We start from the raw sequence: 12,795 nt of genomic DNA, 5'->3' as shown, positions 1-12,795 counted from the left end.
CAACCGAAAGTAAAACTAGCGATATAAAACCAAGGAGTATTATGATCAACAAATGATGTATCATGGAAAGACCCATGTGATGTCATGTGGAGATACAAAAAACACAACGCGACAGTAATCGTTGACAATCAGACTCCAGTGTACGTGCAGTGCAGACGTAGTCATGGCCGACATGTTTAATATGTTTGTGAAAGGACCAGAGAGGAAAACAAAACGAATTCAAATACAAAAGGTCAGTATGAAACCAGGGGCAGAAGACTAATATATCCACAAAACATTTCAGTACCCTATTATTGTTGTGTGTTTTTTGTCTGTTTGTTTGTTGTTGTTGTGGGGTTTTTTGGGGGGAGTGTTGCGTTGTTTTTGTTTTGTACTTAGACCAGAGGGGGATGCAGAATTTTACTGAGGAGGAAATGCAGCTGGAATAAAATAGCAACCACAGTAGGGCCTATTCCAAAGTATTCACTAACATACATTATATATATGACAATTGCCCGACGTTCTGTCGACCAAAAATAGATTTTTCTGGGTACTTCTGAGTTCAGCATAAATCAAATCTACAACTGTTATTTTCAGGTGTGTGTTTTATTCCAATATATATTTCGAATTATAACGATGGAAACTTTATTGAGGAAATGACCGGCCTCGGTAGCGGTGTGGTTAGGCTATCGGTGTACAGGCTGGTAGGTACTGGGTTCGGATCTCAGTCGATGCATGGGATATTTAATCCAGATACCGACTCCAAACCCTGAGTGAGTGCTCCGCAAGGCTCAGTGGGTAGGTGTAAAGCACTTGCACCGACCAGTGATCTATAACTGGTTCAACAAAGGCCATGGTTTGTGCTATCCTGCCTGTGGGAAGCGCAAATAAAAGATCCCTTGCTGCCTGTCGTAAAAGAGTAGCATATGTGGCGACAGCGGGTTTCCTCTAAAAAAAACAGTGTCAGAATGACCATATGTTTGACGTCCAATAGCCGATGATAAGATAAAAAATCAACGTGCTCTAGTGGCGTCGTTAAATAAAAACTAACTTTACTTTGCTTTATTGAGGAAATATATATGTTTAGAGATATCGATATGAACGGTTACGGTACCTTCTAATTAAATGAGAACATAAAAACCATATTTAGTGTGATTCACTGTTTTTTAATCGATATTTTTTTTTTTAATGTGCATGTTGTAATATATAACTTATGCATACGATATTGTAGAATTTTATTCCTGTTTTAAAACTAGTTCAAATAAAGTGTAAAACAAATGATTACCACGAATGGAGTATTCACTGGAGTGTAAGCTATCAATCAATGTTCCAGTTAATTGTATTAATTTAAAATATTACATAAAATTAAAATTAGTTTTTTAATCGATATATTGTTTTAAATGTGCAAGTTTTAATATATAACTTATGCATACGATATTGCAGAATTTTATTCCTGTTTTAAAACTAGTTCAAATAAAGTGTAAAACAAATCATTACCACGAATGGAGTATTCACTGGAATGTAAGCTATCAATCAATGTTCCAGTTAATTGTATCAATTTAAAATATTACATAAAATTAACATTTGTTTTGTTTAACTACTTTGTTTTAGTTTTGTTTATGACTGCCTGTAAATGCATATATTTTAAAGATATTAATCAAGTATGTAGTTAGGGATTACTTTTCTGGGGGCAAGAAGGGGAAAGGGTTGAAAAGAAGTGAACAAGACACAATAAAACAAAACAAAACAAAAAAGAAGAGAAAAAGAATTAACCCACTACACTCTTCCTATTAGAATCAAGCGATATATTATATGCATTCTCTTACAGACATGACAGTACATACAACGGCCTTTGATACACCAGTCGTGGAGCACTAGTTGGAACGGGGAAAACCCAGTGGGTCCATCGAGTGGGGTTCGATCTTACGATCTGATTACATCATGCGGGCGTTCTACCGACTGGGCTAAATCCCGCCTCTAAAAAATATTACATACTTCCTTCACTTTATTTTAACTTCTTTTTTTTTCTTATTAAGGATGCCTCTGTCGACGAATTGCTGAACAAGATATCGAAGATAAATGGAATTCCTATTCAAGATCAGAAGATTTTATATACCAGTAAGAAATTTTAAATATTTAATTCGATGCAAAACAAAAATTATTACCAAACCCTATCTGTAAAAAAAAATTGCCGATCCTAAAAAAAACAAATCTATTTTCGATTTATTTTAATTTTTAGTAATATGTAGGTGACACGATTACATACGTATATAACATTTTATCTGAACCCGTATTGGTGAATTAATTTTTGAAAGTAATGAAATGAAAAAGCTAATCTATTGTACGGTAACCGTATCGAATTGTTTTCGACAGGTTCCATGAAATTTTTTTTTACGCCTAAATAAAATAAATATATACAGAAACAATGCAAGTCAAAATTAATAAGTGTACTTTCGATACACCACGTGTGTCATTATTTCTGGAACATCCCAATATCTTATTACAACACGTAGTCGCAACCGAAAGTAAAACTAGCGATATAAAACCAAGGAGTGTTATGATCAATAAATGATGTAAAATAGAAAGACCCATGTGATGTCATCTGGGATTTAAAATAAAGCAATGTAGTAATCGTTGACACTCCGACTCCTATACACAAGTTGTCCGTCCTACATCTGTTTCCAACATACAGACACACCAATATCTATTAAGTAAATGACCAAAGAGGAATGTGGGTTTTTTGTTGTTGTTGTTGTTGTTTGTTTGGGGTTTGTTTATTGTTGTTGTTGTTTTGTTGTTGTTTACTTGTTTTCTTTTTTTTTCTTTTTTGTAGGGGGGGGGGACGGCGGTTTATTGTTGTTTTTGGGGTGGTGGAGGCGTTTATATGTTGTTTGGGTGGTGGAGGCGTTTATATTTCCAAGTATTTGCTGCACACTTCAAATAATAAGCTTCTATTGCTGGTATACTGCTGAGAAACATTTCAGAAAACTAAATTTTATATTACGCTTACTTATTTTCTATTAAACTAAATTTCCATTACACCAAGCACAAAACTGAGAAGATATTATTACGTCCCATACAAGATATGGTTTAGAAAATAGAATACCATATAAGCATTTATGCATAGGTGTACGGGCTCCCATTTTTGTAAGGGGTGGGGTGGGGGGCAGGCTGGTTTTGGCCTGAATTATACGATATTGCCCGAACCTGGATAATAACATTTATTCATATTAGCATTACCACCAAACATCTATATAGAGTTGCAAACGAATCACTGCGCATTTTAACACGGATTACAACTAATTTTGAGGGTAAAATGATGGAAATACATGGTAAAAAGGTCTCAGGTTAGCACATTTTGCCCCTATATCTATATAATGTGTGCCTGAATTTTAGATTTTGCTCCAGAACTAGGGGGGGGCGGGGGGAGTTGCTCCCGCCCCGTTTCGTACGCTTATGCATTTATGTACATATGATCCTCGTATTTCCCACACTGCCTCTATGAATAACTGACCATGTAAAGGTGATAGCATTAACTGAATGGTTGTAACGAGTCACGTATAGAGCCCAGAGTGCTTTTTAAGGTTCACGCACGGCCACCATGAGTCTAACTTCCGACATCGTCAGGGCTCGACGTCGTTGGATCTGGGGCGGAAGTCATGTATATCTGGAGGTTACCTTTTTATCCAACTGGAGAATTAGTCGCGTGTGAAGGGGAGGTCTATGGGAGTCGAAACCCTCCCTGATAAAGTACAATTTCTTCTCTTTTTTTCAATATATTTTTTCCGGGGGATCATAACTCGACATTCCCTATAAACGTAGCTCGTCTCAGTCTAGACCCCCCGCCTACTAAAAACCACGCACACGCGCCTCAGAAGATATTACATTACTGTGTCTTGATAATTTTCCTCTCCACCTCCCCAACTAATTTGGGATACGTACGGAACTGGCTATATATGATTAAATTCATATTCTAAAATGATTGTGTTTCAGGTTGCCGACTGGAATATGGATGCGGCAAGTATTTGTCAGATTATGAAATGACAAACGGTTCCACAGTATATGTAGTTTTACTTCTGGAAGGGTCTATAAAGGAATTCGTAGAAAACTCCGAAAACCATCCACCTATTAAAGAAATCGCAGACGATACATATACACGAAAGAGAGGACGTTGCGACGTTTCGTTCACAGACGACCCGGATATGATCACTTTGGATGATGACCCATACAGTCCACGGATTAAGATGTCTTGCGGACATAGCATTGGTAGGTATATTATTATTATATGTTTTTGTGAAAAGAGATTAATTACAGTCTTTGACAATTTAGAACATTTTAATGTCTACCATAAAACATTTTTCATCCTGGAATCCCCAATTTGCCCAGTGGCTGACTTCATCCAGTGCCAATGTAGCAGGTTTCCTCTGATGACTAAGAAGAACATTTTAATGTCTACCATAAAACATTTTTCATCCTGGAATCCCCAATTTGCCCAGTGGCTGACTTCATCCAGTGCCAATGTAGCAGGTTTCCTCTGATGACTAAGAAGAACATTTTAACGTCTACCATAAAACATTTCTCTTCCTGGAATCCCTAATTTGCCCAGTGGCTGACTTCATCCAGTGCCAATGTAGCAGGTTTCCTCTGATGACTAAGAAGAACATTTTAACGTCTACCATAAAACATTTCTCTTTCTGGAATCCCTAATTTGCCCAGTGGCTGACTTCATCCAGTGCCAATGTAGCAGGTTTCCTCTGATGACTAAGAAGAACATTTTAACGTCTACCATAAAACATTTCTCTTCCTGGAATCCCTAATTTGCCCAGTGGCTGACTTCATCCAGTGCCAATGTAGCAGGTTTCCTCTGATGACTAAGAAGAACATTTTAATGTCTACCATAAAACATTTCTCTTCCTGGAATCCCTAATTTGCCCAGTGGCTGACTTCATCCAGTGCCAATGTAGCAGGTTTCCTCTGATGACTAAGAAGAACATTTTAATGTCTACCATAAAACATTTCTCATCCTGTATTCCCTAATTTGCCCAGTGGCTGACTTCATCCAGTGCCAATGTAGCAGGTTTCCTCTGATGACTAAGAAGAACATTTTAACGTCTACCATAAAACATTTCTCTTCCTGGAATCCCTAATTTGCCCAGTGGCTGACTTCATCCAGTGCCAATGTAGCAGGTTTCCTCTGATGACTAAGAAGAACATTTTAACGTCTACCATAAAACATTTCTCTTTCTGGAATCCCTAATTTGCCCAGTGGCTGACTTCATCCAGTGCCAATGTAGCAGGTTTCCTCTGATGACTAAGAAGAACATTTTAACGTCTACCATAAAACATTTCTCTTCCTGGAATCCCTAATTTGCCCAGTGGCTGACTTCATCCAGTGCCAATGTAGCAGGTTTCCTCTGATGACTAAGAAGAACATTTTAATGTCTACCATAAAACATTTCTCTTCCTGGAATCCCTAATTTGCCCAGTGGCTGACTTCATCCAGTGCCAATGTAGCAGGTTTCCTCTGATGACTAAGAAGAACATTTTAATGTCTACCATAAAACATTTCTCATCCTGTATTCCCTAATTTGCCCAGTGGCTGACTTCATCCAGTGCCAATGTAGCAGGTTTCCTCTGATGACTAAGAAGAAAAAGAAGGAAATAGTTTATTTAACGACGTACTCAACACATTTTATTTACGGTTATATGGCGTCGGACATATGGTCAAGGACCACACAGACTGATGACAGAGTCAGAACTAGCAAATGTTTGACATCCAATAGCCTGATGATTAATTAATGTACTCTAGTGGTGTCGTTAAACAAAAGAAACTTTTAACTCTTCCAGTGCCAATTTATATACTTGTAACAGTATTGGTATTTACTAACTAATGATATAAAAACGATTAAATGACATTATGGACAAGTTATTACATATACTTTAGTATTTGTGTTTTTACAGTCTGGACCAGTACCTGTTTTATAAACATTTTCTTTTACCTTTTTTTAACAGGCCCTGAATCCTTAAAATCATATTGCCAAAGTCTTCTTGATGGTGGACAGTCCCAATTCGTCTGTCCGTATATAGACAGTAATGGAAAGTGCGGTGAAAGGTGGCCATTCTTCTTAGTCCGTCGCCTGGTATCTTTGACTGCAGAAGAAATCACCGAGTTTGAATCCAAACTCTGTGAGAACTACACGCGCAAAACCTTCAGTGTTCAGGAATGTCCTGGATGCCACTCTGTCTGTGAAAGGAAGAAGAGTACCGACCGCCGTGTGCTGTGCCCGTGGTGCTCCAGAGATGGAAGCCGGTATGAATTCTGCTGGTCGTGTCTGCATACGTGGACGGGGAATGGGACTTGCGGAAACAGCGACTGCCCCGGAGAAGATCCCCGTCAAAGGATCCTGCGCGACGCCCCGAAGAAAACCGTGGACGGTGTTGCCAGCTGTCCATCACGCCGTGCGTGCCCCGCCTGCTGGACGCTCATAGAACACGTGGAGGCCTGCAGACAGATCATCTGTCCGTGTGGGCAGACATTCTGCTTCATCTGCCTAACTAAAGCTAATGCCAATGGCAGTTTCCCACGTGGTTCCCACGTCACTTGTTGCATTGCTGCGATCCAAGAAGTAGTTTCTGCTTCTTAAGAGTTCATAGCTATATCTTCAGCTTCATCTGCCTAACTAAAGCTAATGCCAGTGGCTATTACCCACGTGGTTCACACGCCTATTGTTGCATTGCTGCGATCCAAGAAGTAGTTTCTTAAGAGTTAAATCTATATCTGGTATTTTTCATATACGTAATGTATGTCACATTTCTAAGTAGTAATGGAATAATATAAAAGAAATTGCTGCAGCTTTTGTTTAGTTTGTTTTGTCTATTTTGACATTCCTAATTATTCGTTCTAATTATTTGTACATCTGTTAATTCGCTCACCTTAAAACCATCGAATTGAATTAGTAGTAGTGAGGCTGTATTCGTTGTGGGTGTGTTTGTTTGGGGGAGGGGGGGGGGGGTCTTTTCTCCTATTGTTGCTAGGTGGGGCCGTTTTGGTGGGTGGATGGGGGGGATGTCGGTTATTTTAATGTTTCGTTTCGTTGTTGTTTTTTTAAAGTTATTTGACTTCTTTTGTATTAAGATACGAGTGTACGCAAGCTTGATGAAAATAAAATAAAATTACAAATTATTGTGCTGTTGTATATTACCTTTAAGCTATGTTAGTATAATAATATTATTATCAGGTTATTGTGTAACGTTTTTACATTCACAGGACTCGAGTACCCGTGCAAGGAACAGCACTCTCTATTAATTATAATTAAATGTCCGTTGCATTCATTATAATATAACGTCATCCCATTGGTCCAGTCGTAGCAACGGGAGTTTGTTCATTTCCCGGTGAGGACGTAGCCCAGTGGTACAGCGCGCGGTCGGTGTGGTATCGATCCTCGTCAGTGGGCCCACTGGGCTATTTCTCGTTCCAGCCAGTGCACCACGACTGGTATATCAAAGGCCGAGGTATGTACTACCCTGTCTGTGGGATGGTGCATATAAAAGATCCCTTGCTGCTGATCGAAAAGAGTAGCCCATCAAGTGGCGACAGCGGCTTTCCTCTCTCAATATCTGTGTGGTGCTCAACCATATATCTGACGCCATATAACGGTAAATAAAATGTGTTGAGTGCGTCGTTAAATAAAACATTTCTTTCTTTCTTTTATTTCCCGGTGAATGTAAAAAATACGTAGTCAGGGAACGTCATACCTGATGACGTTATTTTATATTGGTAATTTGTCTTACTGAGCGTTATTGTCTTAACCAAACAAAATAAAATATGAACTTTTAATATAAGTATGTTTCAAATTTAATTATAAGTATTGTCTGTTATTTCGTTTACGTTCATCTGGGTATGAAAAAAAAAAAATCATCCGCAAACTTATGTGAGAACGGCTTCGCCGATTCATACAGTTTACGGATGATTCGTTTTGTTCATACCCCGATGAGCGTAAAAGAAATAACAGACAATTCTTAAATATATATATATATATATATTTTTTTTTTTTTTTTTTTTTTTTTTTTTTTATCTCATTTTTCCATATGCTTTTCGCCGGTTACATTATAGGGTTATGGGACATGGAGGGAAAACAAGTCGAATGTATGGAATACAATACAGTGGCTTTTAAATTTACACTATTATAAAGCAAACAAAATATCTGAAAAGTGGGGGGGGCACATGCCCCTTGCCCCCCCCCCTCCCCCCTCCGCTTCCTACGCCAGTGTTCGGTGAAACATTTAGACCCATAGGTCAAATATTAGTTTTAAAAAAAAAAAAATAATAATAATAAAAAGCAACCTATTTACGATAGGTGACTATGTTTATATAAGAAGTTTGTTTTCTTTAAACACCACTAGAGAACATTGATTACATATTGGTCTTATTCCGCATGCGCAGTTCGGAACTTCGAAGTCATCTATTGTCAATGCTATACATGTATTACGTATTTCGTCATCATTCTGAACAGTTGAATGGTTTTAAATTCTAGCATGGCCGCGAATTCGATGGAAAATTACAGTCAGTCAGAGAAAAAAAAGACGATCGCCCGTTGGACTAGTTCAACTATAGTCCGTCTCATCATTCTATAAACGTGTTTTTGTTGTAAATAATTTCAGTTTGTTTGATGTAAGAAGAAAAGCAAAAGTGTTTTGGAAATAACAAAAATATACTAATTGTGTGTGCAATCTACAAATCAATCTGCTCAGAATTTAATAACTTGTAGTAAATTCAATAATATGAAAAAAAAAGCGTTTCCCGTGGGACGGACTATAGGTAGTACTAAACCAAATAACTTCCGGTGGGGTTAAAGTTCGAGGTGCACTCCAACGTTTGATAGAGAAGTGAACACCACAAGTCCTGTGATTCGTGATAAATATGTGTTGGTTGTAAAAAAACAAAAAGTTTCATCTGGGCAAAAAAATGTATGCAATTTTATTTCATCTAGTACCATTGTATCAAGTAGCCTTGTGCTTGAAACATGTTTGGGGTACCTGTAAAAATAAGTACTCAAATTTTGTGCGGAACTAGGGTAGTCATAGACGCTACTCGTTATCTCAGAAATAAGCAGTTTGACCCCCATTTTTTCTGATTCACATTAAGGGTGAGGGGTGGTAGTATTTATATCCGTGGCGTTTATGTCGATTGATACGCTGCAGGTAGGAGTTTTAGCCACATGTGTTACTATTGTCGTCTATGGGATTTGATTTGGTAGTATACACCCCATAGTAATTGTTGCATTTTTTAACTAGTCCGTCAGAATTTTAACTCGCGTTTGGCGAGCGAGCACTTTCTGCACGTCTGCTAAGAAACATTATTTGTGGTCTCTTACACACACACACACGCACACGCACACACACCGCTACACAAGAAATTCGACGCCTCTAACGAACATACGCTGTACTTTCTTAAAGGTTCAGGCTTGTCGAAAACATAATTCATTATAGTTTGGTATCTACGTATACAATATATATGAAGTATCAATAAAACAAATTCCAAATTATTTTTACCCGTTTTTAATATATTCGCAATGAAAAGTCGCGTGACCCTGTGAATGCGACATACTATGAAAGCGTTAAAATTAAATTTAATTAATTAATTAAGCACAGGCTTTCACACACTTGATTTGGAACGCGTTTTTGTTTTTTTTGTTGTTTTTTTTAAATGCGAAAATGTTATTCCAGTGAATTGAATTGTATGGATGGACTATTTTTTTGCGTAATGGAATTGACCGTCACGATGGGATAGGATCTGCAGTGACCACTTCATCCCTGGGGATTACGATAATTATTTAAGGTGGTCGATAAGTAGGCCTACGACACATAAACTTTTTGTTTAAACGTATCTGTTCCAAGCCTGTATCTCCACCGGCACAAGTATAACGATTACGTATGATAAAGCAAACAAGAAACCATTACGAGCACCAGCTAAACTAGAGCTCAAAAGGGCGAGTTACAAGTTGGACACACAATCACACACACATACACACAAACACACAAACACACACACACACACAGAGAGAGAGAGAGAGAGAGAGAGAGAGAGAGAGAGAGAGAGAGAGAGAGAGAGGGAGGAGCGGATGGAGGGAGGGAGGGTACAAGTACAGGGGCGGCAGTGTAAAAATACAAAATGGAGACTCTTCTTTCAAATTCAATTATGAAGGACATTTTCACAGATATAACATACCCACAAAACTGCCTTTGAAAAGTGGTACGACCATGCGCCGTCCCTGCAGCCACGGGAGCACGCCCTACCCCATCAAACCATGTGCTTTGAACAACTTGTCTCTGACTTGTACCCCCCCCCCCCCACCACATACACACAAACACAAGAATACAACCCACATTTAGGACACTTGAAAATAGCTAACATTTTCAAAATTAATTAAAGTATGTTTTTGTTTAACGGCACCACTAGAGCGCTTTGATTATTACTTATCGACTACTGGATGTCAAACATTTGGTAATTATTTTTACATAGTATTAGAGAGGAAACCTGCTACATTTTTTTCCATTACTAGCAAGGGATCTTTTATATGCACCATACAAGACAGGATAACACATACCACAACCTTTGATATACCAGTCATGGGGCATTGGCTGGAACGCGAAATAGCCCAATGGACCAGACGAGGATCGATCCCAAACTGACCATGCATCAAGCGAATGCTTTACCACTGGGGTACGTAAAGGCTATATATAGATTATTTTCAACATCATAAAAATGTATCATTTATCTTCTTAGAAAGAAAAATAAATGTGACTAATCATAAATGGACACATGAGCATGTAAGTATTATAGACAATATTTTTATTACCGGGTAAACCGACAAACTGATGACCATGCTGTGTGATAGGAGTGATATCAAATCCAACAGAAATTTCCTCTAACTTTCCCAGTTTTCTATGTTCCAACTATAAGCGACCAGACATTGAAGAAGCCATAGCTACACAATTTCCACATCTGCACCTAAAACAGAAAATTGATGTTTCTATTAACATTCAGTTGATTTTTTTTTTTTGATTTTATTTTTTAGCACTGAAGATGTTATATAAATGCATTCATGTGTCAACAACTAACACACTTGCATTTGTAGTCCAAAAAGTGTTTATTAAAATATTAAGTGAAGTAATATGGAATGACTAAATTGGTACATTGTTTAATTCAAGGTTATTACAGGGCACACTATTTCACGCGAACCGCCGTTCTGTTAGCATGTCGGTTACGCAAAATTAAATTAATGTGAATCACAAATTGGTTACGTCGTGACCTGTAGACGTTCAGAAATTAAAACTTGAAAGTAGCATTCCCAAAAAAATATTGCAAGCTTATTAAAGGTTGTACTATACCAAATAAAATCCCATAGGCGACCATGTTAACGTTTGTGTTTAAAAACACCATATGCAATATATCAACCAAACTATGACCCATAAATATCAGTACTACAACCCCTACCTCAAAGTATTAACTGAAGAAAATGGTACCTTTCATGGCTCATTTTCGGTATAACCAGATGTGTTTTTTACAACACCCCTAGTTTCGCACAAAAAGTTGAGTACTTTTTTTACAGGTACACTATACAGGTTCCAAGCACAAGGCTACTTGACACAGTGGTACTAGATGAAATAAAAGTGCATACATGTTTAGCCCAGATGAAACTAATTTTTTTTACAACCAACACACTCACATTTATGCGACGAGCTTCCCGCAAGCTTGTTCAGTTTAGGCCAGTATTTGGAACCTTTTTACAACCTTGCGACGAGCTTTCCGCACACTTGTTCAGTTTAAGCTAGCATAATTGCCACAGCAAAATATCAGTGTCAAATTGTGGTCTTTCTTTTTATGTTATTATAAGAATTATTTTTATTAATCTAATCATGCACCAATGGGTAGCCTGTTTTATAGTTCAGAGGAACTGGATAATTGTTGTTTAGGTTTTTGGGTGGGTTTTTTATTTTATTTTACATATTATCAGTGATAAATGGTAGCCTTTATTTGTTGTTATTAATATATATATATATATATATATATATATATATATATATATATATAATTAGTCTAACCATGCACCAGTGAGTGTTGAGCGTTATTCTTCAGAGGAACCAGGGAACACGGTGGCCCGATGACCGAGGACAGTGCTTTTTGCGATCCCGATGGCAAGTGGTGAATAATAATAATAATAATAAATATACAACGCTACGATCGTACGAAAACAAAAGAAACATCTACAAGTCACTTCTTTCGATTTGCAAGCATTAAAGAAACTGTTTTATAAAACGTTTTCTTTTGTATTTTGTTTGAACGTTATGTTTGACCTAAAAATTATGTATTTAAAATATAATTTCAACGTAACACTGAGATAACCGATCAGGTAACCCACATGTTACGCAAATATAATTCACGTAACCGAACAATTGGTTACCTAGGTAAAAACCACGTGAGCCGACTTCCAGTTACCTCAGATTTCGAAATATTGTCCCCTGTATTAGCGATGTTCCAATGAAGGATTATAATCGAACATTTATAACTTTCGTTCTACCACTATGATAATAGATCATAAAAATCCAAAATCAATTGTGTGGGGGAAATGTTAATGGTTAAATGTTCATCCCGTTTAGATGATGGAATTAATGTAAATATGTTGGGGTTGATGTTTGGTTTTATGTGTAGGCTACATAAAGAAAAATAACTTAAATAGTTATTAAACTAGCCCTGTATATATTGTTTATCAAGTAGTAGTATATAATCATGTAAATAAATATTCCAATGAAACT

At 37.4% G+C, this 12,795-nt stretch overlaps 1 protein-coding gene across 1 annotated transcript; it reads left to right on the top strand.

The window, feature by feature from the left end:
• LOC121372172 (probable E3 ubiquitin-protein ligase ARI1) lies at positions 1-6,976 on the top strand. Its single transcript, XM_041498454.1, has 4 exons — positions 1-232; positions 2,016-2,097; positions 3,973-4,245; positions 5,992-6,976. The coding sequence occupies exons 1-4, from the start codon at positions 164-166 to the stop codon at positions 6,621-6,623; spliced, it is 1,056 nt and encodes a 351-aa protein (XP_041354388.1). The 5' UTR covers positions 1-163; the 3' UTR covers positions 6,624-6,976.
• Positions 6,977-12,795: the final 5,819 nt, after the last annotated feature.

The sequence above is a fragment of the Gigantopelta aegis genome, chromosome 4 (assembly GCF_016097555.1).
Source record: "Gigantopelta aegis isolate Gae_Host chromosome 4, Gae_host_genome, whole genome shotgun sequence".
NCBI classification, from domain to species: Eukaryota; Metazoa; Mollusca; class Gastropoda; order Neomphalida; family Peltospiridae; genus Gigantopelta; species Gigantopelta aegis.
Note: the sequence above shows the minus strand (reverse complement) of the source record. Positions and strands in the feature narration are given on the sequence as shown.

Excerpts from the sequence above, each read along its gene's own strand:
- LOC121372172 (XM_041498454.1), top strand. The coding sequence starts at position 164 with ATGGCCGACATGTTTAATATGTTTGTGAAAGGACCAGAGAGGAAAACA. Across the intron at positions 2,098-3,972 it reads TCAGAAGATTTTATATACCA|GTTGCCGACTGGAATATGGA; the intron begins GTAAGAAATTTT and ends ATTGTGTTTCAG. Across the intron at positions 4,246-5,991 it reads GTCTTGCGGACATAGCATTG|GCCCTGAATCCTTAAAATCA; the intron begins GTAGGTATATTA and ends TTTTTTTAACAG.